Here is a 27435-nt window from a genome sequence, read left to right on the forward strand (position 1 = left end):
GACTATTCATACTTCGTATGAAGGAGACTAGCGCCACTCACGACAAGTATGAATCCCCCCTTACCCGCCATAGTCTTCATAGCCTCGCAATGGATTTCTAGCAATATTAGTGGACAAACTATTAATGGAAAATCTAGCGAGACAAATGGACAAAAAAATGGCCTTGCTAGAAATCCACAGGACAGCAAATACATCTATTAGCTGCAGTGTTGCCAGATTGGGCTGTTTTCCAGTCCAATTGGACTGCTTAGGAAGGCTGTCTGCAGGTAAAAATGGGCAAAAAGGGGCCGGGGATTTTTTTGCTGTTGCAAATTTAGGGCCGTAAAAATCAATAGAATTCAAATTGGGCAAGAAGTAGTGCTTCCACGCAGGTTTTGAGCATTTTTCATCATCATCAGCTCATTCATCATCAGTTTCATCTGGCAACCCTGATTAGCTGGTAGCTGTTCACCTGTGGATTTCCTGTTTTTATGCAATGTCTGTTTTTTCCTTTGCCCCCCCCCCCCCTTCAGTACCTCTGCGACCCTCGCAGGGGTCCCAACCCCCAGTTTGGGAACGGCTGGCTTAAAGTGAGGAAGTGGGTTTGTGCCCATGTGGAGAGACCAGCCGTAGCATGGCAACACTGAGCCAAATGTGAACAGAATAGCAGCCTTGTCCGCCGAATACAATGGTACGTCTCCAAGGATGGATTACTGCAAGGGCCTACCGGGCCCAGGCCCAGGGGCCCAAGAGTCCAGAGGGCCCTGAAGCCCAATCCTCTAAATTTCCATTCTCATGTTGTGTAAAATCACACTTTTAACAACTCTATTTTCACATATTTTCAGGTGAAGAACACCTGAATGCCCAACAATATAGGGTCTCTAACATCTGGAGGGGGCCCTTTCTTGTTGTCTGGCCCAGGGGCCCATGGAGTCATGATCCGTCCCTGTACGTCTCAAAAGACAGAGTACTGTACGCCTTTACAGTGCATTTTTTTTGGTAACCAAATAGCTCTTCTGGTCATAAAGTAATATAACCAATATATTGCGAAACCCTACGGGTGCAAACACACTCGGGTTTTAAATGACAATTGATGGATTTAACACAGGAAAGGCCAACAGCTGTGTCAAGCTGTGACCATGGCAGCATTACAAAGTAAAGGGGGGGAAAGCAACTTTTCCACATTTATATAATGACCGAAGCAATACATTAACAATGTTTTGACAGTAAGTCATACGGTCCCTAATGCCATGTTGACAAAAGCCTTGATATATTACATATTATTCTACCTCTAACTAACTCAGCAAACCCCTTGACATGTACGATATTCTTGCTGCAAGAATCTTGCCATGAACTTACTCAGCTTCAATGTATTCATTGACATTGCTATGCCATTGTCAGAAGAAAAATTGGCCCAGGTCCAAACTTAATTGGCCCCTGTTGTAGTGTCTAATAGACCTCCATGCACGCAACAAAAAGGAAATCACGCGTCACTTGCGAGGCATGTGCACAGTCACTCGACATTTTCGACGGTGAGTTACACCTGGGGGCGTCTACATTTCTAGGCTGAATGTAATGTAAGAATGCATGCAGGCAGGGGCGAGTTTAGGGTGTTTTTAGTGGTGCTGCGGCACCATTGTGAATCAGCCGGGCAGTCCCTGCCTCAGCACCCTTATAAAATAATGCATTAAATGAACACTATCAGTAGGTCAGATTTAGTGGGGAAAATGTACATTTCTTGTTGATAGTACTTCATTAGGCTGGCTCTTCTTTAAAATTGAAGAAAATCTCAACACTTCTCGTTCATGTCAGGAACCAATGTCAGCACTGAGGGCCTGAGCACCCCTAAAGAACAGATGCAAGCATCGCCTCTGCAGGCAGGGGTGATGCTAAGAGGCAGATCAGGACGTTTCAAGGGGCCCAAGGGACCTTTACCAGAGGCCTACAGAGGAGTGTGATATGGTTGAGGTGGGGGCCCAAATTGTTTTTTTCTTTTTTTTGTTTGGTCACAGACAGTGTGAGAAGATGACAGGAAACCAGTAGGAGAGACAGATGGGGAAGGAACGGGAAATGGCCCTGTGTCCTAATCAAACCCAGATCCCTGGTTTAAAGGGACACTGTGTGAGATTTTTAGTTGTCTATTTCCAGAATCCATTCTGCCCATTCACTAATGTTGCATTTTTCATGAATACTTACCACCACCATCAAATTCTAAGTATTCATTATGACTGGAAAAATTGCATTTTTCATACATGAAAAGAGAGATCTTCTCGATGGTCCGCCATTTTGAATTTCCAAAAATAGCCATTTTTAGCTGCAAAAATGACTCTACTTGGACCATACTAGAAAATATTTGTTTATTATTAAGTAAACTTTCATGTAAATATCAAATTTGGCGATAGCCAACCCAGTTTCAATGAGCAGCATAGTTGCAGTACCATTTTTGACCATTTCCTGCACATTGTCCCTTTAATGAGTGCCTCAGCTCATTGAGCCACAGCATCACCACCAGGAGTCCACATATTATTCTCTTTAATCCTTTAGTGCAGAGTCTCTGTTTTGTAACCTTATTGCCACCAAAATGGTAATGAACAAGTCTTAATTGGTTACCTAAGACTTGTCATAGCAATATTGTTATGATGTAGTCGAGTGTTTTCAGCAAGGAGTGAATAGGCTCATCGACGGGCCCATCTGCAGTAAGAGGCTACAGGTCTCCCCCTGCATACTGCATGCAGGCTTGGTGACGGTCAGGGTTGCCAGATGAGGATAATGATTTCCAGCCCAAAAAATGCTCAAAACCCGCCTAGAAGCACAAAATCCCAATTCTATTGATTTCTATGGCAAAAATTGGGCGGGTTTTTCTGCTAAATGCCATTTTTACCCGCACACGGCCATCCTAAGCAGCCCAATTGGGCGGGAAACAGCCCAATCTGGCAACACTGGTGACGGTGTGAAAGCACTAAGGAGCGCCGCCAGTGCAGTGCACGGCTGCGGTACATGGTGTGGCTCACCCTTGACTCGTGAATGTCAGCGCGTGTTCATTTAGCGCTGTACCAAGGGCCAGGCCGATGTGCCTTCTGGTGACTGGTGACAAACCGCCATGCCTGCTGCTTTGTAATGTGGAACACCTGGCCCAGGCCCTGTTCCGCTCTGCTCTGCTCTGGCCCTGGCCCTGGCCTGACAGTATCCCTTTTCGTCCGGCCGTGAGGTCACGCGGATGTGATCACACAGAGCGAGCGAGTGCAGAGTGCCCAAGCCAAGCGCTTGGCGTTCCTCCAGCTCGCATCTGAAAACGAGTGAAAGCAGAGAGGAGGATCATCATTGGAGAGGGGAACAGACACCCCCCCCCCCCCCCCCCCCACACTCCAACCCCCCGCCTGGGCCGGATTAACGCACAGGCTAGATATGGCTGTAGCCAAGGGGGCCCCCACCTGCTAGGGAGGCCTCAGGTTGGCTGCAAGTGAAAAATTGCGGAATTGCGACAAGATGCAATGTTGAAAAATTCATCTGTTGTCCTGAATGCAGTTGGTGGACAAGTTATCCTTAATTCCTAATTATGATACTGTCTATATAATTTTTTGTCGTGAAATTTGCCTTCAGGGGGCGGGGGGTGTCACAGCGACCTGTAGCCAAGGGGCCCCAGACTATCTTAATCCAGGCCTGCCCCAGCCGCTCTATCGCTCCACAACAGACCCCAACCCTGTCAGCAGACCAATCGACCTGCCACTCCACTGGGGATGGGGGGCTATCTGTCTGACTAGCATGCTAGGTGCTGTGTCACAGGCTGAGGTACTGTACAGTAGATCTGGGAGGGAGAGAGGAAGATGATAATGGGTGGTTGTAAAGTGAAGCATGTGCTGATTTCTTTGTGTATTACTGGATGTTTTATTGCTGTAGTTCGACTGAAGGACTGTATGAGACTGTAGGGCACTCGTCTGCCATGCGGTCGACCCGGGTTCGATTCCTGGCCTGGGTCATTTGCCGACCCCTTCCCATCTCTCTCCCCATTCGCTTCCTGTCCACCTCTCAAACTGTCCTGGCAATTACAGTGCCCTCCATAATTATTGGCACCCCTGGTTGAGATGTGTTAAAAGCCTTAAAATAAATGCAGTGTTTATTGCAGAAGAATACTGTCACACTGAAAATTGTAGGAAAATGTAGCCTTCAACTCAAATGAATTTTAAGAAAATAAAAAAATCCCTGACTGAAAAATAATTATTTTTCATTAAATCACCTGTTCCACAATTATTGGCACCCTTAACAATTCCCAGGAAATAAATATAATTGAAGCATTTCTGTCATTTCTACAGTAGTTTACAAAGTTTACCAGAGTATGTAGGAACATTTAATTAGTAATTCATCACTTCCTGTTTCCCTGGGGTATAAATATGACGTGACACCGAGGCCATTTCTCTTATCCACTCTTAAACATGGGAAATACAAAGGAACACAGCATACAAGTGAGGCAGATGTGCGTCGACCTTCACAGGTCAGGCAGAGGCTACAAGAAGATTGCCACTCAACTGCAGCTGCCCATATCCACTGTGAGAGGAATAATTAAGAAGTTCAAAACAACTGGAACAGTGGTAAACAAGCCTGGACGAGGACCCAAGTTTATTTTGCCACCACGCACAGTGAGGAGGATGGTAAGAGAAATCAAAAGATCTCCAAAGCTCACTGTTACAGAATTACAACAAATGGTAGCATCCTGGGGTCACAAAGTCTCCAAATCAACCATCAGGCGCTGTCTACACGCCAACAAGCTGTTTGGGAGGCATGCACGGAGAAAACCTTTCCTCACTCACAATCATAAACGCAAGCGTCTGGAGTTCGCCAAGCGGTATTGGGGCTTCAACTGGGACCGTGTGCTTTGGTCAGATGAGACCAAGATTGAGCTTTTTGGCAACAAACACTCTAAGTGGGTCTGGCGTACCACGGAAGATGCGGATGCTGAAAAGCACCTCATACCCACTGTGAAGTATGGGGGTGGGTCAGTGATGCTGTGGGGCTGTTTCGCTTCCAAAGGCCCTGGGAACCTTGTTAGGGTGCATGGCATCATGAATGCTTTGAAATACCAGGACATTTTAAATCAAAATCTGTTGCCCTCTGCCCGAAAGCTGAAGCTGGGTCGTCACTGGGTCTTTCAGCAAGACAATGACCCTAAACATATGGCCAAATCTACACAGAAATGGTTCACCAGACACAAAATCAAGCTCCTCCCATGGCCATCTCAGTCCCCTGACCTCAACCCCATTGAGAACCTGTGGGGTGAGCTGAAGAGGAGAGTACCGAGGAGAGGACCCAGGTCTCTGGATGATTTAGAGAGATTCTGCAAAGAGGAATGGCTGAAGATCCCTCTTTCTGTCTTTTCCCATCTTGTGAAACATTATATGAGAAGATTAGGTGCTGTTTTGTTGGCAAAAGGGGGTTGTACAAAATATTAACACCAGGGGTGCTAATAATTGTGACACACATTATTTGATGTCAAATAATTATTTCTTTATGTGGGATTTTTTCCCCACTGAATAAATGCACTTGTATTGAAGGTTGGATTTTTCTCTTTTTTCCATTAAGGTCCCATATTATTTAGAAAAAAAATAAAATAATTGGAAGCTAAAAAACACATCTCAACCAGGGGTGCCAATAATTATGGAGGGCACTGTAAGTCGTAACAAATAAAAAAAATCTTTAAAAAAAAAGAGACTGTATGAGAGAGAAGTATTCGCCTACACCCTACATACATGGTTCTCCTCCTGTTCACATTTGGTCCACTGCACATGTACATGGTTTTCCTATTCGCACAGGGAGATCGGTTATCCAGAGTGAAGACATTTCAGTGAAATTTATGGCAGTCCTCATTACAAATCATCAATTTTACTGAAAGCATTACATGGCCCAGTACATATTAGATTCTTATATGTTGGACCTTTTTGGAATGATGGCGAAGACTTGCACAAGATTGTATTGCACTGCAACGCAGCGATACGCATATTGTAGGATATTATGTCCTCAACTGGTACCTTATTCCTCTCAGTTATGTAGTACAGTAGATTTATAGCAATGTTCATTATCAACAGCTATTCCCGACCTCTTGTTGAACATGAAATTACTACCTTTTTTTTTGGTTATACTGACTGCCACTTAGCTTCAATGGTTTCCGTTTCTGATCTATTTGCTCATCGTGTCTGCATCTATCTACCCTGGATAATTTACTTATATGCTGCCTATGATACACAGGGTCTTAAATTCACACTTCCATAGGACCCATCGGCATTGGCTGCCATCTGTAACTGTAACCTGTCGGGTGTATAGGAGTTAGGGATTGACATCCGTTCGGTGAATATGACTCTGCTTTACCCTGAAATCACTGGGACACCACGCGGGTGTTTTTTTCACCCGGCATGAAAAAGATACGCTTTAGGAGGAATACTGGTGTGGTGTCTATCTCAGTCCACCGGTCCTGGCTGTGCCAGCCTGTGCCAGGTGCTTGGTGTTTAATTTATTGGGTCAGGGGCGAGCCATCGCCCGCTGGGCAACCTGGGATGCTCAGACTGGCAGGTGTTCCCCTGGATTGACGGTGGGCACAGCACAGCTAGTTGGGTGCGTGGGGAAGGGGGTGGTCTGGATGGCATAGTGGGTTGTTGGGGAGTGGAGGGGGAGGGTTAATGTATAACTTTACAACTCAACCATTTGTAATTTTAGATACCCCCTGCACTGATGTTAATGGACAGTCATGTTTGATATTCGGCACCAGCTGCCCCCCTCCTTCCCCCCTTCCTACCCTTCCTCAGGCCTGGTCACGTGACCGCCTCTGGACCAATCGGCTGGGGGTTTCACGTGAGGGGCCAGCAGACATTTTGTTGAGTTGTTGACAGTTGAAAACAGGTCACCTTTCGATCTGTGCCAAGACACTCTGTGGCCTGCAGCTACTGTGCAGCACGTTAAATAAATAAGCCCAGGCCCGAATGACCAAAATAATATTCCCTAATCCATGAGTGTCAGCACGTGGAAAGGCGGTCAACTCACAGCTAGTTTCTCTTCATATTCTTTTACACTGAATGTTTTTGTTTAAAGGGCAACAGGCATGCTCAAATGTAAAGGGGCATGCTGTGAGGGTTTCAACAGATGCAGACTTTGTGTACTTTTATTCCAGGTCAAGAATAATAAGAACGATACAGCATTTAAATACAATTGTTTGGGATACTGGCAGTATGTCTACAATAACCTGTGACACCTGTTACCTTAATGGCAACTAAATAGATAATGATGACTAAATAATGACAATAACAACCTGAAAGTTAATGACAGCTAAACGAACACACATAAAAAACAGCACGTGAAAAGAGATATAAATCCTAAATCTAAACACATTGACAGGGTATAATTTATTGTTTTTGTTTTTATTTACCATGGCAACAAAGTAAAAAAAAACAGTTTAAAAAAAAATATGTGCTATAGTGTGCCATATTTTTCTTACTCACACTAGCAACACTGTTATTAACAAGTCCATTGTTACCAGTGATAAAGAACAATCCAGTACCAGCCTCAATCTTTCCTTTTTGATATGGGCTACCACCGGGATATTAAATTGTTATGCTAGTTAAACTCTAGCACGGGGGTTAATCACACTGTAAGATGTCAAGATTTATGCCTTGGGCGAAGATCACTTCATCAGGCTGCTCAGTCATTCCTAGGCATGTTTCTACCAGGACTGCCCAGCTGTTGGGTTTTACATGTTGTAGCCAGTGAGTTGATACAGACAGCCTGGTGCACTAAGCCCATATGCCTTTGTCTACTGTTTTATGGCGCCTGTGTAATATTATAGAAAAAAGAACCCAAAAATATGTTGTCGTTTTTTGTTTGTTTGTTTTGGGATAACTTTTATGAGAATACTTAAACTTTTATGTGAATGCTTTTGAAGACAGTGTTTTTGGGGCATCGTGACCTCAAAATTACATTAATGGCAACTAAATAGATAATGATAGATAGATAAAGCACACGTAAATATTAAAACAGCATGTGAAAAGAGATATCAATCCTAAATCCGAAACGAAATATGCATTTCTATAAACCAATCCCCTGAAGAAAAAAAAAATCACTTAAGTGCTACAAGACAAGCCTCTAGTCTAGTCTGTGCATTTGGCTGATCCAGCAACACTGGGGACTGGAACCAGAGAGTGACTGACCACCATCATCATTATTCTATCATCCAACGGCTGTTCGGACTAGCTGAGTTGAAACCTAAACCTTGCAGCTAGGGGCTCTTAGCGCAGCACGAGATGCTGTTACCGGTGAGGCGAGGGGCTTACGCCGCCGCGCTGCGCTAAATCCCGCACCCCACAGGGCCCTTCCTGTCTGGGCCGACCTAAATCCCGGCTCCTGAGAAATATACACAAACCAGATGCAGCCATCGCACACTTGCACGCATTACAAAAATGGGGCTGGCAGCACCTACTGCATTGGATTTGTGTGCAAAGGGGGTTAGGCTACGGTGGGCAGAGAGGAACTCGGTTCGTGCTTTAGAGTGGATTTCTGGCTTTAACAGGAGGTGGAGATCGGCGGGGAGGGAAGGGGAGACAATTTTGGGAAGACACCTCTCGGGCCTGCATCTGTTGTGTCTTCCTCGTCCATAATTTCTCCTCGGGGACACATTTTTAATTTGTTAGCAAAAGTCGGCTGTCAACAGCAGACCCCTGTGAGTCCATTATCTCGCCGACTGAATCCAATGGCATTCCTGCGGCGGAGAAAAAAAAGCTCTAGGTCTGAGGTCAATGGCTCCAAACAATTGGCAATGCTTTTATTGATTACCACGGATATCAGGGATGTCCTCTGGAAGTGCACTAGATCTTCTTGCCGTGTGCATGGTGTTGGCAAACGTGCTCAGAGGGATTTCTCAGAGGGTAGTTGTTGCTGTCATGCGAAGGCGAGTGACAATTCCTTTGTAGCGGAAAGGCAAGGTGGTTTAAATGTCAACTATGAATATAACTTAAAGGTTATTCCACAATAGCGTGAGTGTGGCCGTGCGGCATGTCATGCTGACACTAGTGAGGAGTGCACTGCCCACTGTTCTCTTCATGATTCTATGCGGCAGTACGTGGGAAGGTGCGAATGTTTTGATCCGTGCTGTTAAAACCTTTACAATGTAGAGCATTGGGGCTGGAAATGGCAGTGGCACTTGCCACACTGGAACACTGTGTGTCACATGACAACTTTGTTTGGGAGTGCAGGCGAGATGAGATAAGGAGTAGGTACAGTGGGTACATCTCCGAAGGCCGGGGGTTTGGGGGGTGGGCTAGCTTGATGAGTCATGCTCTCCTACAGAGGCACCTTGCATAATACTACCTTAACCCATTGACGCCTAAGGCACCTGCAAAAAAATGGTGCTGAATGCCTGAGCCCTTTTTAAGAAAAGCTGCCCTCAGCCTATAAAAACCTAAATACGTCAGCTTCTGAAGCACATAAAAATATGCATCAAGTTGCATTTAATCGCTAAGACCCTCATCTTTCATTCGAATGTGTTCATTCATCTCAAACAAACAGATTTTGAATAAAGTTCTCTCACATCTCATGAGCCTAAATGTTGCGTAATGCAGCTCCAGACGCCAGGGTCAATGTTGCCCAACGCAACATCAGGCATCAATGGGTTAACCATGACCAAGCAGATGGTTGATGATGCGTACCCCCCCGTTCAACAACTTTAGAAACTGCGTCAGCCATAGCACTTAGTCAGAGGACATTATCCATCCAAAGGTGGCCCACTTGACCTTTTGACAAGTTTGGTGGTGGTGGGGACGCGCAGTCGGAACCTGCTGCCAGGAGGCAAGCAGAATGATTTCTTGTCTCTCTCCGGGCGCCTCGTTTAGCTGAAGAGGAAGGCGCACAGTCAGTCCGTCCGTCAACCGCTGGCACAGATCTTTGTTTATTTGGTGGAGAAGAAAAAGAGCGGCGGACAAATAGAGTGTTGACAAACTCTCACTGCTCACACTCACAGTTTGCCCCGGGGTTCCAAGCGACCCACCCCCCACACCCCCATCATCACTACCACCACCTTGTCCCCTCTCTGTTTTTATTTTTAAGTCATTAAGATTAGCATCGAAGCAGGCAGTTGGCTTTGTGGCAAACATTATCAGTCCATAAATATCAGTGGCTAATGATAGGGATGATTGATACATTGGGCTGGTGGTGTCTGTGTGGGCAGGGTCTGACTCTGAGGGGGTGTCTGTAAAGTGTGATGATGCAGTGTGTTGCGGCGTGTGGTGTGGTGTGTGTGCTGCAGTGCAGTGAGGCTTTGACCTGGAGAGTCAGAGCTGGACTGGTAATCTGGCATACAGGGCATTCTCCCGGTGGGCCGACAGCCCCCAAGGGCCAATGCTGTTGTGTTTTGTTTGTTTTTCATTTTATTTTTTTCTTTAGAAACCGACCCTCAATTTAAATGGGGAGGCCCACTGGTCCATCTTTGATAAAGACACTGGACTGGACAGTGAGGGGCTGGTCTATGCCAAAACATGCCCAGGCTGCGTTTGGGTCCCATTCCAGCCCTGTGGTGGAGAGTCGAGCACATGGTTGTCCCCCGTCCTAAGGGGGTTGGGTTGGGTTGGTCTCTTAACGTATCACTGTGTCTGGGGCGATGGGGCTGGGGAGGGAGGGACGGAAGGAGGGAGGGAGAGAGGGAGGGAGCTATTTCTGGCCTCCGCTATCACCTTGAGGCCATCGCGGCTATCAGGGAAGAGTGCCAACGCCGCTCCATGGTGCACTGGCATGTTAATTGCTCCCGTCCCTACCAACAACTACAAACCCAAATGGGAGAGAGAAAGAGAGAGAGAGAGAGAGAGAGAGAGAGAGAGAGAGAGAGAGAGAGAGAGAGAGAGAGACAGGGAGTGGATGGAGAAGTCAGATGTGGCAACAAGGTTTTTTTTTTAAAGAGGGGCGTGGGGAGCACCACGGGTGGAAGACACGACATCTAGTCTTGCGTGTGCTGCTTTGCTCAGCCTCTCGAGGGGAGAGGGGCGACTACAAGGGTGACCTCATCGTCAGGGCCGCTGACAGCTTTGGCTGGGCCCAGGAAAAAAGTAGTCTGAAAGGGCCCCCCAACCAATACATTGAATGTAATGAGCGCCCAAATATGGGCCCCCATCTCCCTGGGCCTGGGACAGCTGACCCCTTCGTCCCCCCTTGTCAGCTTCCCTGCTCATCGTCATGTGCATGACCTCAGCACCATTGCGAGCGAGCGAACGACCAAACGAGCAAGTGAGCCACCGGAGACTCTTCCGTCAATTAGCCTCCAGTCCAGACTAATCGATCAGCCCCCTGGGGTGAAGGAAGGCGGAGTTCCGTAGGGCCAGCAGCTGAAGCCGGGCCCCTGCATTAAGCAAATGGCCAAAATAGGACCCGCTTGGCTAATCAGTTACAGCCCCGTCTGCTGCCAACTTACTTCCTACTCTACTCCGTGTGTGGCGCTTTAAGTCTGCATGCTTGTCTGAGTGTGTATGTGGTTGTGTGTGTGTGTGTGTGTGCGTGTGCGTGTGTGTGAGGGGTGTGTGGCTACAGAAAGATTCAGACCCAGGTGTCATCATGCTGTTGTATTATATCTAATCTATGTGGTGAAGATTATAATAATGTATTTCTTATAGTAATAATATGACAAAAATAATGATAATGATAATAATAATACGAGTGACAGTTTTATTTATTTTGTATTCCCCATTTACCTTACCTGCATGTTCAATTAAGCATACAGCATGTCCTTTTCTGACATGGTGTGCATCAGTGAACCGATTTGTCTGGATGTGACTATAAAACCAACTTGTTTTTATTAAAACTCAAAATCTGTTTTTCGACTTTTGCACATGGAAATCCATTCTGAACATCAATTTCCAGACAGACCCTTTCCATTGTGAGTTCAAAGCCAAAAACGTTCAGAGTGCAAATATTTTGTCATGTTGTAAAAATCTGGAATTAGAATGAATCGTTCACACACCAATCCAGGAATCCAGTTATTTTTCCCAGAAAGCTTCTCAGAATGAGTCTTTTCATCCAACAATCAGTTCATTGTGCTACAGCAACTTAACAGCAAGCAGGCCATGGCTATGTCATCATTATTTTGTGTCTAAGCAGAAATGTAGCAAAGTTGACTTTGCCCTTTGTCCACACTGGTTAGCGCAGGACAAGGACAAGATGGATACTGGCTGGACGAAGATACACAGCCACATAAACACAACAGCAACCATGGAAGAAGGATGTCTGTTTACATTCTTTTTTTAATGTACTTTTTATGGGCTTTTTTGCCTTTATTTCAGATAGGACCGCGAAGAGTGACAGGAGGCGAATGTGGAGAGAGAGACGGGGTAGGGATGGCAAATGGCCCAGAACCAGGATTTATTTATTTATTTATCACATTTATATATAAAAAATATATATTTTTGGGGGGGCTTTTTATGCCTTTATTATGACAGAGACAGTGAGGAGCGACAGAAAATTAGAGGGGAGAGAGAGAGCTGGAGGGCTTGGCAAAAGACCTCTGGCCGGAATCGAACCCGGGTCGCCAGTGTAGCATTCGAGTGCCCAATTTAGCCACGGTCTAGGAATACCGAACCAGCATTAGGCCGGCCGCACACTGGCTCCGACAGCACTGCGGCGCACTTTTGCTTCCGACAGAATTCGGACCCCCAAACCCAATTTCACACGAACATTGCATTGATAGTCAATGGGTGGCGCCGACAAAATAGAACTTGTCTCTAATTGCTATCCGACATCGGCGAATGTCCGCGGACATCGGCGCCAGTGTGCGTGGTTCTATTGAAAACAATGGAATCAAATTTTAGCTGAGCAGTGCTCAGCACTTTGTCGGAGCCGATGTGCGGAAGCCCTTAAAGGCTGGGCTACTTCTCATCAACTAGAATCAGGGATGACAGGAGCACTAGGCCTACTTTTAAAAAGTTCTGTTTGAATGCACGTGTCTTTCTCAGACACTGAATGTGCGTCGAAACATCAGTCACTTTATGCACCAAAATAAAAAACATTTTAAAAAAAATAAGTTGAGGACTCCAGACATCCTTGGATCTAGTTAATAGAATGTAGCCCAGCCTGAAGTCCTGACAACAGCAAGCATGTTTGGACAGGAGCTGTTTCAGTCATAAAGAAAGCAGGGGTGCATTTCTCGTTAATGACTGCCTACTCGTACGGCACGCACTATAAAAGTGTACTGTATAGTGTTCAGGGTAGAGGAAATCCAAGGCACTCAAGGCTAAAATGTTTGTACTTTTTTGTAACCAAAAAAAAGTCCCTACAATGATGAGCACCAAGGGGAAAACACCCTAAAGCACTCTGATTTCCTGTTTGTTTTCTGTACTGTACACTGTACTGACTAATTGGCCCAATATCAGCAGGGGCCCTACCTACAGCAAGCCAGATGCTCCTCATAATAAAGACAGGAACCGTCGCCACATACAGTAGACCTATGCATAGAAAAAGAATAAAGAGGGGAATCGGTGCCCCACATACTGTTGTAGACGCAGACGAATGGAAGTAATAATAACAAACAGGAACAGTCCCCCTACACACACTGCTTATGGTTGGCCCGCATATTTACCCACTACTGTACACCCGTAAAAGTAAAAAGTTCCCCAAAGAAAGTTTGGGTTGCTATAGTGGAGGAACCCTTAAAGGTTCTTTGGGGATCCTGAAAGTTCTTAGAGAGGAACCTAACTGTATGTGACACAACCATGGCCGGAGCTGCGTATAGGTGGGGCAAGCAGAGGGGCATTTGCCCCTGGGTCCATGGCTCTCCCCTATTGGTGGTGGTGGCCCAGTTATGATCTTGGCAGGTTGTTTGGGGGGGGCCCCATCAGTGTTTGGCCCTAGGACCCTTTGTGCAATTGTTCTGTCACTGGTAACAACTTTGTCTCGGAAGAATCCTTACGTTTTCTTGGTTCCTCAGAGAACCTGGTAACCCAAAGTTCCTTTGACAAACCCTTCAGTTGCCACTGTGGAAGAACCTTCTAGAACTCATAGGCTCTTCAGAGAACTCTCAGGATTCATCAGGGGGACTTTATTCCACAATCCTCTTTTCCTCTTGGGAACCTTACAATTCGTGAGCTGAGAAATATAAGGTTCTATCTCCATTTTAAGTCGAAATTGAGATTTTGACACAATCTGACCCATTACATGTTTATTAATGCATGTGTGGTGTTATTTTTGTAAAAAAAACTATTATTTCACATTGTTATTAATAAAATAAAAAAGGTTCCATCTCACAAAACAGCTGGGATGAAAAAACTTTGATGCTCAATATCTCAGAACTGCCCTAAACAGAGATAGAACCTTATAATTCTGAGCTCACGAATTGTTACATTGTACCACCCAGCTTGAACTACGATACACAACGGTCCCCCCACAACAGCGACCAATTTCCAGTGTCGCTCCAGTTTGTTTTTCAGGACTCGACAATTAATGCATCAAAGACTGGCGTTGACCCAGAACTGAGCCTCTTGCTATGAGATGAAGGAAATCTGGCCCCTTTCGCAGCTGTTTCGGAAGTCCCTGAGTTGTCGTCAGGATTTTCTGTCCGTTTCTTAACTAAATGATGATTTTCACTGGCTCGGTGCCTCGTTAAGAGGCTGAGGGAACATATGGAAACATATGTTTCGGGGCTTGCGGAGCGGCCCACATCGTATCTGTCAATGTGGAAATCCTATTAAAAGACACAATTAAGCGCCTTGGCCGGGGTCTTAAGTATTCTCAAGCATTTTCCCATGCCTGTTTCCCAGACTCGCGTCAATTCAATTTGTCTAACTTTCTTCGGGTTTTGGACGAGAAAAAAAGAGGAGCAACAAACACCCAGCCTATTTAGCTCGACATCCGGATTGAGGGCCTTGTCAAAATGTTGACCATTCTCAGAGAGGGTTTTTGTGATTGTTACCACTATATTGATGGGTGAGGGGGGTGGACACCCTGAACCACAGTGGCTTGCCTGAAACAGCTGGACCAACAGCAGGGGGTGAACAGATGGATGGGGGAAGCCGACAGGGAGGGGGGGTTGGGGGCAATCAGGTCAGTTGTCCCAGGCCCGGGTAAAGGGGCGGAGGGGCAGAATTGGGTCCTCATTCCATAGTAGGTATTGGGGGAAGTGGCTTTCAGATGACTTTACCCTGGGCCTGGCCAACGCTGTCAGCGGCCCTGGGCACAACACATCGTCCACACAGCGCAGACAAGAAAAAAAAACCCTGATATACTATACTGCTCGAGGCTCTCAAGGCTGGGTTTTTGTCAAAAGGCAATTCATTACAATGAGAATCTGAACTCCCACAATAAATAATTGTGTGGAAATTGGATGGAACAATAATTATGTGGAAAGTGGTTAGCGCCATTGTACAGTCTGTTTTGTGGAAGCGCACTATCTAGGCAGTGAGAGAGTTTCTGTAAGACGTCAGCATGCTTTGTATCATATACAGTACCATCCCAATATTCAAACGGTTTATTTGCACTGCATCTATTCTTTCACATTTGTTTTTGTTTGCAACCATTTTAATTTTGTTTGTTTATATTTTTCTATTTTATTAAACTACATAAGCAAGTTTCCTCTTGCATGGGGCATGGCAATTCAGCAATCTCTCAAAAGGCTATCACTTTCAAGGAGGACAAGCATCTCCTGACGGCAGTTGGGAGAGTCGGGATCGGGTTGGGAGTGGGCAGGGTTGCCAGATGAGGCTGATGATTTCCAGCCCAAAAAATGTTCAAAACTCGCCTAGAATCACAAAATCCCGCCCGATTCTATTGATTTCTATGGCAGAAATTGGGCGGGTTTTTCTGCTAAATGCCATTTTTACCCACACACAGCCATCCTAAGCAGCCCAATTGGGCTGGAAACAGCCCAATCTGGCAACACTGGGAGTGGGTTGGGGTTTGGTAACACAGTGACGCAGTCACCTCACACCCCCCGACGCATAGTTTTCCATCTGTGGACTGAGCCGAAGGGGGCACAGCAGGTGGATGGGAATTTGTCTCTGATAGGCTGATGGGGCTGCGTTGCTGTGCAGTGCAGTGATCTGATTGGTTGAGAGTGGTACAGTGGCCGATGGGCAGTGACAAGGGTGTGAGTGGCATTCACAGGCTGACCGTGCTGACAGATGGTAAAATGCTTCGCTTGCTTTGGAGGGGAGTAACTATATGCAGTGGAGTGGGGAATAGCTCTCTGTGTGTGTGTGTGTGTGTGTGTGTGTGTGTGTGTGTGTGTGTGTGTGTGTGTGTGTGTGTGTGTGTGTGTGTGTGTGTGTGTGTGTGTGTGTGTGAGTGTGTGTGTGTGTATGTGTGGTGGTGGAGGGTAGCATCACTGTGTGTCACTCGAATAACTGAACACACATTCATGAATGTATGTGTGCACAAACATACTAGCACTAGCAAAAACATATTGACATGCTCTATATGAGTTACATTTTAAGAGTGATTTTCATACAATAGAAATATAGCTTGAAGCGTAACTTTTTGAGTGAAATTTTGAGTGAATTTGTTTTTTTCTCAACATTTGAGAAAGAGTGATAAGAGTTATTTGCTTTGGATCATGACTTCATGAAACTTAAACTAAACTTAAATTAAACTAAACTTAAACTATATTACCATCACTTGACTCTATTGTTTAGTTGTCTTATTATGGGTTGATGGAGGTTGTTACACAAGTTCTCTCAATGAGAATGAATATTAAATCCAATTAAAGCATCATACTAAACTGTTTTTCACTGAATGTGCCCCCCCCCCAAAAAAAAAAAAACACAACCATGCACACTAGCTCCACTAGACCACCCAGCTTAATCTTCCTGACCGATGTAAGGGGTGTGGGGGGGGGGGGGGGAGAAAAGGGGGAGGGGAGGGGAGGGAGGGAGGGGGGAGAGCATGATACTGTGTATTTTGTGCAGGAGCCAAATTTCTTGAGCGCACCCCCTCCATCCTCCCCTACCACACTCTCTCTCTCTATCTCTATCTCTCTCTCTCCTCCTCACCTGGTCCCTGGCCTCACTCTTCAGTTTGACACCGACTTGTCAGCAGGTTTCAGGTAATTGTGTTGCTTTTCTTAGCCCTTGTCAGCACAACATGCATCAACAAAACCACATTTCCGCACCCATTCGCGAGGTGTGGATGATCCATCGATTAAAATGTGTTTTATTTTGTGTTGTTTTCCAGCGTCGACTTGGACGCCTTGAGATAAGACTGTGCAATGCCTCGTCACATCGCAGTGTGGGGCAGAGAGGCACAGAGAGATTAATTAAATCCACCAATTAAAAATCAGACAACATTCGGTGCTGTTTTTTTCCTGGCATCGGCATGGGCAAAATGAGACAGACAGACAGACAGACTGCGCAATGTGTAATTACATACATAGCTATGTGGGGCTGGGCCCTGAGGTTCACGATTGATCCTCCTCAACCCCCCGTACGTACAGTATGCATGTGTCCTCGTGTGTTTTCCTTGCGTCAGCAGTGGGACGCTGTCCAGTGCTTTACAGTATGTAGGTGGTCATCACACACCGAGTGACCCGGGTGACCGAGCGAGAGTGTGAGCTTAAAGGGTGGTGAAAGTTTATGCCCTTGTTTGTTTGTTTGGGGTGCAGAGCTGCTGCATTTGACGGGAGGCATCGACGAGTGGCGGATGGGTACTAAGTGGTGTGTGTGTGTGTGTGTGTGTGTGTGTGCAGTGTTTCCCACAGAAATTTTTGAAACTATGGGGGCAGGCGGGATTTTTTTTTGGGGGGGGGGGGGGGGGTCTTTTCACAGGCCTTTTTTTTGGGGGGGGGGGGGTTCACGCAGTGTAAATGCCAAATGGCAAAACAATGAGTACAGTATGACATTGGCGCATGGAGAAACTATAGGCCTACGCCTACATTTCAGCCATTTATATTTTGAGAAATAAGGCTACATAATACACATGCAGGGGTCTATGTAATGAAAAAAATAATACAACAAAATAGGAGCAGAGATAAGAATTTAAGATTGCTGTAAAGGGTCTAAGAGGGTAGGCTATGCCTTTTCCCCACACACACATAGGCGTACACATTCTACATGAGGGGTGCTGTTCACAGGGCCAGTTTTTCAAAATTCCTCCCATTAAAAGGGCTGAACAACATATTACACATTTATGTCCATATTCACATTCATTACACATTAATTTCTATATGCAGCCCGATGTCTCATCTGCCTTGTCAATGAAGGCCTGTCACCTAACCCATTACAACTGTAAAACAAAGCCTGGGGAGTGTTAGTAAACTCATCCCAACTGTCCCCAACTGTCAAGCACTTGGTTTTCTCTGTAGGATGTATTTACTCCAGGAGGAAAATGCGAAGGAAATCGTAATTGAAATCGCTTTTAACAAACACGGAAATCGTAAAAAAAGAAAAAAAAAATTTTTTTTTTTTTTTTTTTTTTTTTAACATTTTCGGAAACTATGGCGGCCAAATTTAAACTATGGCGGTGCGCCATAGTTTCCTCAATGTATGGGAAACACTGGTGTGTGTGTGTGTGTGTGTGTGTGTGACGGGCGGCCTGTTTGCGTTTAAACGTATCCGCAGCTGCGCAAGGAGGGATAAGCGGCAGCCATAACGCTTTCTGTCACCTCCTCACCACACACGCGTCCTCTAGCCGTCATATCACTTAATAAAATCCCACAAACGGGGGACTCACTGCCTTCATAAATTAATAGCTTTTAAAAACGTCTCGAGGGAGGGGGGCGTGGGTGGGGGGGATTCTTGAGTCTCTGCCATGGCCGTGTTCACTTCACACCCCTTCCCCTAGGGACCTGCAGGGCACTGCAACAGGGTATTGATGGGGCATCAAGTGGGGCCGGATTAAGATGCCCCGGGGCCCCTAGGCTACAGGTTGCTGTGGGACCCCCGCCCCTGAAAGGCAAATTTTGCCACAAAATTACATGGTATCATAATTGCCAGCAAGGAATCAAGGATAACATGTCTGTCAACTGTGGAGAGGAGTATTGACAGGACATGTACTCAACATGGTAGATTAACCCATTTTGTCCTAAGCCCTTTTTGGGAAAGGGTGCCCTCTTCCTATTAAATCCTAAATATCTCAGTCTCTGAGACACATACAAACATGAAATGAGTTACATTTAAAAGCCAAGACCGTCCCCTTGCATTGTAATGTGTTCATTCAGCTCTAACATACTCACATAGTTAATAAAACAGCTAAAATCTCAAAATTCTGAAAACCTTGTATATGTGTCTCCAGGACACAATGGGTTAATGTTTCAAAATCGCATCTTTGTCTGAAGTTTTTTGACCTTTGGCCAATCAGGGGGCCCCCTAGGCTGCAGCCATAACTAGCCTCTGCGTTAATACAGCCCTGGGCATCGAGCGGGGCCAAAGTTGTGGCTTAGAGTCGAGACACACTGTATATCACATGCAGCGTTAGAACTGTGTAAGGCTGCTTGAAGAAGTGCTATGCCAGGCAAGATGATGCTGAGGCTTTCCATCATGGCAGATTTAAGTGCAGGCAAAAGATTGAAAGGCAAGGTGTGTGTGTGTGTGTGTGTGTGTGTGTGTGTGTGTGTGTGTGTGTGTGTGTGTGTGTGTGTGTGTGTGTGTGTGTGTGTGTGTGTGTGTGTGTGTGTGTGTGTGTGTGTGTGTGTGGCATAAGTGTCAATCCCAGGTTCAATAAGTAAACAATCAAGACAAGTTTCTTTGAAGTAGCCTAACCTTTGTTGGACAGACTGTGGCATAGGACTATATGATTCTTTATTCCTATGAGTCCTTACTGGCTGCTACGATATTTGCTTCAAGCAGTCTTTGGATGTGTAATGCTGTCTTTGATATCCAAATAAAAAGTATTTAAGTGTGTGTGTGTGTGTGTGTGTGTGTGTGTGTGTGTGTGTGTGTGTGTGTGTGTGTGTGTGTGTGTGCGTGCGTGCGTGCGTGCGTGTTATGATACGTGGACATACTGCAGCAATCATAAAAACGTTTGTGTGTGATGGAACTGGTGTGATAAAAACCGTGTGGTCTCATGCCGCCCAGTGGCTCAACTTCGTTGTTTGAAAGATGCGCCTCCGTAGTGTTGAAACGGAGCTCCATCTTGTGGATTGTTTGAAGAACAGTGGCAGTGAGGACGCAAAACCTGCTATTGACGCGTCATTACGCACATGTTAATAGATGAAGGTTACTTTGTCTAACTTTGACACCTACTCTTAAAAATGGATCAGAAACGGTATCTCCTTGGGGGCTATATTCTATTCTGCTTTTTTTTGTCAACGGTGTAAGTAGTATAGAGATACCCGTGCCATGATGGCTAGTTTACTTGTTGCTTGTTTGCTGTTCTTTGCTCCTGAAGTGCGGCGCTGAAATTATACGACCTAAATCCAAGGTATTTGCCCAATGTAATATACGCCCCGCGGGGTGTCCAACCGGTAGGGCTGGGTGATCCTTACATAGTAGTTGCGAGCACAGCGGGGACCTCTGCCCTTGTGAGGGTGGTTTAAAGGTTCGCCCGCTCGGCGCTGGCGGGTTGCGTTCGCGCTTGTGCCTAAAAATGGGTCCGAGAGACTCTGAAATGCTGGTTGTTCTCCGGGCCCAGCTGCATGCCAACAGATGGAACGACTGTAAATCTGTCGCTATGGCACCTCGCTGGGAATCAGATGCTCATGCTCTTCGGCAAAAGAGGTTTAGTTTATGGGCGCCAGAGGCACAGAGGGCCCTGTTGCTGCATTGGGGAGAAGAGTGTTACGTTGCAAATGTCAGAGACGCTGGCGGTTTTTCGTGAGTTACAGCCGAGCAAATGCTGTCTCTGAATGCGACAAGTGGGGGTTTTCAATTATCCGGGCGTCTTCATGTTAAAGCCATTTACACATTGGTAGTCATTTTTACGCGCAGTGAATAAAATGGCAAATCCAACACAACATCTGGGAATAAGACCAAGGATCATCATCTATTATTATCTCGAATTTAGAGTTGACTCGTTCTGGAAAGCAACTTCATCATTTTGATGGGACAAGTAGGAGAGGAACACTCTGACGGGGTTTGGTCCAAATCGGCGAAACGCCCCCATCTAGTGAGGAAATGATGAAGTGCCGCGCAGTGCAGCCTCGACCCGACGCGCGGCTCAGGAATAAAAATGAAGTGCCCATAGAGACCTGACTGTATTCTTTGTGCTGTAAAACAGTAGGCTACGATGGGGGAAAACACATCAAATATTAATAATTAATATTTAACATATCGCATATTAATTAACATATCGAATATTAAGAATTAATAAACAAAATTAAAGAATAGGAAACAAGCCCGCTGTTGCTGATATTTTCCTGCATGTGGTCATTACACGAATTTACAAGGCACATAGCTCACTGGGAGAGTGAACAAACAGCTTGTTTGGCTCCCTCGCCTTTTTGTTTGGCGTGGAGCCATATTCTATGACACTGGGTTCATTTTGACCGAAGTGGTGAAAACAGAAATTTTATGGGTAGGCCTAGGCCTACAATAAAGTGTACAAGTGGGCTTATGAAAGCGATAGTTAGGAGACTGTGCTGGCAGCATGATCGCGCGTCTCCAGTTGCCCCACTACCCTCACCTTTCATATGGACTCCACACTTACCAAAGTATTTGTGTGCTACGCACATCCTCGTCTCTCAGCGATAAAGTTTGAATTTATAGTAGTCTAATGGGCAACATATAGAGGCAGTAAACATGGACGAGGACTTCTTGTTCTGGTGAGTACACCATGTGGACTGTCGATGGGCTAATGTAGAGACACCGAGGCTTGTTGTTAAAGGGATTTTATAAGCTTTTGAATGAGAATGTACACAATGTAGGCTAGGCCTACAATTGTTTGTTGACGTCTATTTCGAGGCGAAAAAAATAACCATATCAAATCTCACCACTTGGTTATTTCATGTAAATAATGCAACTCTGTGCCATCATTGAATCATATGTTCATTTGTCATGACTTGTGCTTGGAGCCGTTTCGTAATATACAGCCTATTAACTGCTGAACTAAAGGTTTACGCACGGGTTTCACTGTACTTGTCCTTTATTTTCCTTTTTTAACCACTGACACCACCAACAAATTGAGGCCTGAAAAGTAAAGTATACAGTCCAATGTCTGTTCCATCTGGGTGTCATTGTATGTTCGTGGATTTGATGTATAATGTATTAGAAATTAATTAATGTAATAGCCGTTGCGAAATTAAAAATGTGGTTGGTCAAATTATTTTTATCGCTTTGGTCAGGCGCGGGTGGGCAGCATGTCAGAATGAAAGGGTAGGCTACGGGCGGGAGAGAGGGAGAGAGAGGCACTCGGGATGATGGTGTCAGAAACATATCACATTTACGATTTGTCAGCTATATAGCTTGACCCGTACATCCACTTTCAGGGCAGATAACAAAAGGGCTATGTGGTGCAGATTTATTCTGGTCGTTAACACGTTCAGACGAGTTTAGTTTTCTTGATGTCAAAGTTCAAAGGCTGGTAGAGTGCAGTACTAGTTCGAGGCTGGTATAAAGACATCATGTGGTATTTGGAAACTCAATTTCAGTATTATTTAAAAGATATCAGTATTAAGGCTATCTCTGAACGATTAAATGTGTTGTTAGGACTCTCAAAAGCCAGTTCAAATTGTGCTCAGAAAAAAATAATGGTCCCAAGTGGACTATGTGCAAAAGCGCACGTAGTAAACAGGTCACATTTTGTCCTGGCATTACTGTGTGTCGAAGCATTTCATTTGTTTTGGCCCAGTGGTACATCAACATTGAAATATACCTCCGTCCAACAGAATCATTCTGGAACCCATTAAGCCTCTGTCTGTTAGCAATGTGTTGCACTGTTCATGTGCTTAATAATCTCTCCACTATAAAACAATATGGCACATGTTTGAATAGTAGATAGCCTACAATAATGGATTGTAGCAGTAAATCTGAATAGCCCAGCTGCCTTATAACGCGGCGGAGGTGAGGACATGATTTGGCGTATAGACGTCTAGGCACGTTGCCCACAGAGAAAAGATGCTTGTTTTGTGAAACGCTGCCGCTTGTTCGCCCGTGCCCGATGCCGGTGTAGCCCAAACCACTTGTCACATCTCATCACGCCGCCGCTCCTACCCATCTGACAGTGAACGGTAACGCTCAGCAACAGCACACACGTGTGCACTCACACGGTAGCTGGAGCGCCGAGTGTCTCCACTAAAACCTCGCACCTTGCCAGTTTCAAGCGGGGCAGGTGACGCACCCACAAACGCTCAGGAATTGACCCAGATTGGGCAGCAGCTCTATAAGGTCGGCGCGCCTTTACCAGAGCAGGTCGGTGGTGTTCTTTTTTTCTCTCAACTGCATGGGAGATGTTAGATTTGCGCTGGTTGTTTTTAATAGACTGATGCTCTCAGTGGAGTAAGCCTGTTGGTGTGTGCACTGTGCGCCGGTTCGGGACTGCAGGACCCAAAACGCGCTCGCAGTTGCGCATGTTTGGGGTAACATGCGCGCTCGTCGCCGCCATGGCATCAATGTGTTATTTCCTGTCGTTAACGCGGTGTGGAACTGGTGATTGCTGCTGCTGGTGGGTGGAGGAAGAGCTACTTTTTGACCGCCCTCGGAGGGAACTGCCGTCGTTGCGAGCCCAAAGTGTTCCCATGCGAAAATAGTCGGCAGGAGAGTTTTCACACAACTGCGCGTGCTGCACTGACACCGGGTGCGCGAGCAGTCGGTTTTCATATGCATTTATTTTGCCAGTCACATAGAACATGTCTATGTTTGGCCTCTGCTGATACTCTCAGACATGGGAATGATTTACTTGCTGTAGGCTACAAAATCAGTTTTAACCGTGATTGTCACGGCAGACTACTGACCGTGTGTGTGTGAAGTCTATGTGCCAAGTTTATAACAGAACCCTCGCCAAATGTATTTGCTCTATTTGAATCTTTGGGCTATTTTAAGAATTTTGTTGAACAATGGAAGCAGAAATGCATTTCTTATGTCACTGTAACTTGGCTATTTTAACTAGGCCTACCACTATGGGCTCCGGGTTGCCTATGCACTTTTAGAACTATCGAGATTATACAAAATATTTTCACAACGATAAAATAAAGTTAGGCTATAAGAAAATGTGTTAAATAGCAAAATTGTGTTTTGTGCTTGGTCCTCCGATAAAACCGGCTTAATCTCCGCCAACGCCAACTCGAAGTTCTGTCCCTTCGCGCAGGCAGCTGCGCGTTGCTGTAACTACCGACCCTATGCCCATTTGTAATTCAGTCAACACTCATTTGACTGAGTGAAACGCATACAGAACAAATGGAGGAATTTTCAGGCGTGCAACATTTTGTCATGCGGATATGCCACCGCGTGAATGCCGATGATGTGGTAGACAAATTGCTTTTTTCCTGGCGAATGCAAACATGGATATTATGATCAGCCTCTCGTGTTAAAGAAGGCTGCTTGTGAGGGATGAAGACGCGCCACTGGGTGTTTCAGTTTTCTTAATACCAAAGTTGAAAGAGAACCGTTGACATAGCTTAGGCCCTACATGTCAATATTTAAAATTGTATTTTAAACTGTAATGGTAATGGGCCACCAGGCGGCTTCAAATCTCGGCGATGATTTGCCTGTGATTTTAGGCAATGGGTTGAAGAAAAAAAAATACTTGTCATACATATCTGTTGGATCGCCTGACAATGGTTAATTGAGGTGTTGAACAATCTACCCAAACCATGTTTTTACCCATTCAATCATAACGCCGGTAATTTCTTCCAAATTCTTAATGAACACATCACATTTTACACTGCACTTAAATGCTGCGCGAGTGATTATACCTATTTTTAGTTTATTATAGCCATATTCTATAATTAACTCGCTTTTATTGACGAGAATGATTGGCTCTTCCAACCTTTAAATTAGAAATCCAGCGTCTGATGTACTATTTGGAGAGCTGTCCCGCCCCAAGACCATATCTGCTGTACGCCACTGCACAGGTCCACACACATGTTCCATATTTACAGCCAGGGGGCATTTGACAGTGTTACACAAACAGCATGATGCAAGTCGCCACATTTACACCATTTATTTGTGTCGCGATATAATAATTTCTCTAAAAGGTGTCAAGATGCAGTATGTTGAGGTGTTTGTGTGTGTGTGTGTGTGTGTGTGTGTGTGTGTGTGTGTGTGTGTGTGTGTGTGTGTGTGTGTGTGTGTGTGTGTGTGTGTGTGTGTGTGTGTGTGTGTGTGTTTTTGTGTGCCTATGAATAGCACAATGGGTGATGTTTGAAGTTGGTATCAGGATATGATAGCCTACTTATTGCCTTTTTTTTTACTTGGCCCCCTCAACAGTCAAATCATATTTCTCTGATTATGTGATTGTGGTTGTTAGTTGTTACTGCAGACCTGTGGTTGATATGGAATGGTTCATCAGCGTGAAGTGTCAAATAATGGCAAGAACCTCACATTTTATTGAGCACTTTGGCTTTTTTTCTTTACGTCATGACTCACATTTTTTTTAAATTATAATTTTGTTCACAGTTGTTGTTTTTTTTTAGATTAATTTACAGGTTATGTAGGCTAATTATCAGCAGTGCTATAGATTGCTGTGTGTGTGTGTGTGTGTGTGTGTGTGTGTGTGTGTGTGTGTGTGTGTGTGTGTGTGTGTGTGTGTGTGTGTGTGTGTGTGTGTGTGTGTGTGTGTGTGTGCGTGTGTGTGTGCACGCGTGAATGTGTGTGTGCACGCGTGAATGTGTGTTTAAATAAATGCACTCTAAATTTGAATTGTGCTATTTTTACTTAAAATACATAGGTCCTATACTTACAGCAAGCAAAAGACATTCTTAGTCAATAATTGCTACTGGTACCATCTGCAAGGACTCTCCTTCATGCAGGTCCTGTTTGCAAAAGCACAAACTGTTTTGATCAAGTGTACATTAGGACACCCTGGTATAGGCCTACATATTTCTAGGAGGGGGTAATGAGGCTTTGGCCACTGTAGATGATCATAGGCCCTATACCAGTGATTCTCAAAGTGTGGTCCGGGGACCACTAGTGGTCCGCGATAGAGCTCAGGTGGTTCGCGAGGGGATTTTTTTTTTTCTAAGACAAGCTATATTTGTAACATAATTACAAAACTGCACATAGCTGAAGCCTCATTTTCACTACAATAAGACAGGCTTGTAAAATGTGAATAAAAAGTAAGTGAAATTACGGCATTGAAATTACTAATGTCAAAATTAGCACCAGACGACTGTCAATTCAGTTGACAGGTGGTCCCTGAATAATGTTTTGGGGGGACAAAGTGGTCCTCAGTCTAAAAAAGTTTGAGAAACACTGCCCCATCCATACAGTAGGTCTAAAACACCTGCTGGAGATTATCACATTAGTATCACAAGAGTGTAGTTGCAAAACGTCATGTCCACCATTTTTGACTTTTGCGTCTTATATTGGAAATGACTGTTCAGAAGTGCTTTCATTTCCGTGGGATTTCTTGACATTCAAATTCAAAATTTAAAACTATATAAAATGTATTTTCCAATGCAATGCCCAATACCAAAATGTCAATTTCCCAAAAAAGTCCCAAAATGGATATACTGGTACATCATTTTGCAACAAAGCTCTTCATATAGCAGTTGTAGTCAATATTTATTTACCGTCATACGCCACCTTGAATGTCCACGATGTAACATTTTTAGGTGTTCATTATCATATTATTATTGTTAAAGTATCCCTATTTGTTACTTTCTGTGCAATAGGTCCAACCTCCATGTCCACACAACAACTTGATCTGCATTAGAGTTTTTTTTTTTTTTGCTTTAGAATTACATGAAAAGCGTATTCATCAAAACTTGGTGGCTGTTGGGCCTACTTCAGACGACTGTTGCATAGAGACAACAAGGAGTAGTATGTATTTTTCAATTTAAAAACCTTTCATTTTAAAATGGGGTACATATCTAAAAACACCAAGCGGTTTCAACCACACCGGGTCTACATCAGGGCGTGACAATTAAATAACAAAGAACAGACATCTGTGTGGCACCAGATTATTTTTCCTTTCTACTTATGTATTGTCACTTCTTTGCCCTGGCAACATGGGGCCAACAGATGGGGAATAATTGAGCCATTTTCGTCATTTAGGTAGGCCTGGGCTATGTCATTTTACACAGACATATGGGGGGCAGGTTCTGAAGGGGGGGGGGGTGTTGGCATGTGGAACTTCTGATGGCCTTACTATAGCTTATAGAGGCTATCTACATGTATTGCATAGGGCAAGGGCATTATTGTAACTTGCATTTGATCGTGAAGCAATTGTAGATTATTATGTCAACATGGACCACAGTATATTTATAATTTAAATGTAAAATAATTTTTAAAAAGGCATTTTTTGTCGAGTAGGGCAAAGGGGCAGGTGCTTTAGCACCACCTTGTCCCTATCTATGCATGCCTACTGTATGTCATTTTAACTTAGGCAATTTGACAAGGTTAGGGATGAGTAGCTTGTGCTCAGTTT

General features: G+C 44.9%; 1 protein-coding gene across 4 annotated transcripts in view; it reads left to right on the top strand.

The window, feature by feature from the left end:
* The window catches only part of rbm20 (RNA binding motif protein 20), an 84692-nt gene that overhangs the window by 17642 nt on the left and 39615 nt on the right, over positions 1-27435 (top strand). Inside the window, exon 1 of one of the 4 annotated variants that reach the window (XM_063198694.1) lies at positions 20975-21673. The exons of the other annotated variants lie outside the window; for them this stretch is intronic. Coding sequence (XP_063054764.1) covers positions 21651-21673 — 23 coding nt within the window. The 5' untranslated portion in view covers positions 20975-21650. Of the gene's footprint in view, positions 1-20974; positions 21674-27435 lie in introns of those variants that run through there. 4 annotated transcript variants of the gene reach the window in all.

This window comes from Engraulis encrasicolus, chromosome 1 (genome assembly GCF_034702125.1).
Source record: "Engraulis encrasicolus isolate BLACKSEA-1 chromosome 1, IST_EnEncr_1.0, whole genome shotgun sequence".
NCBI lineage: Eukaryota > Metazoa > Chordata > Actinopteri > Clupeiformes > Engraulidae > Engraulis > Engraulis encrasicolus.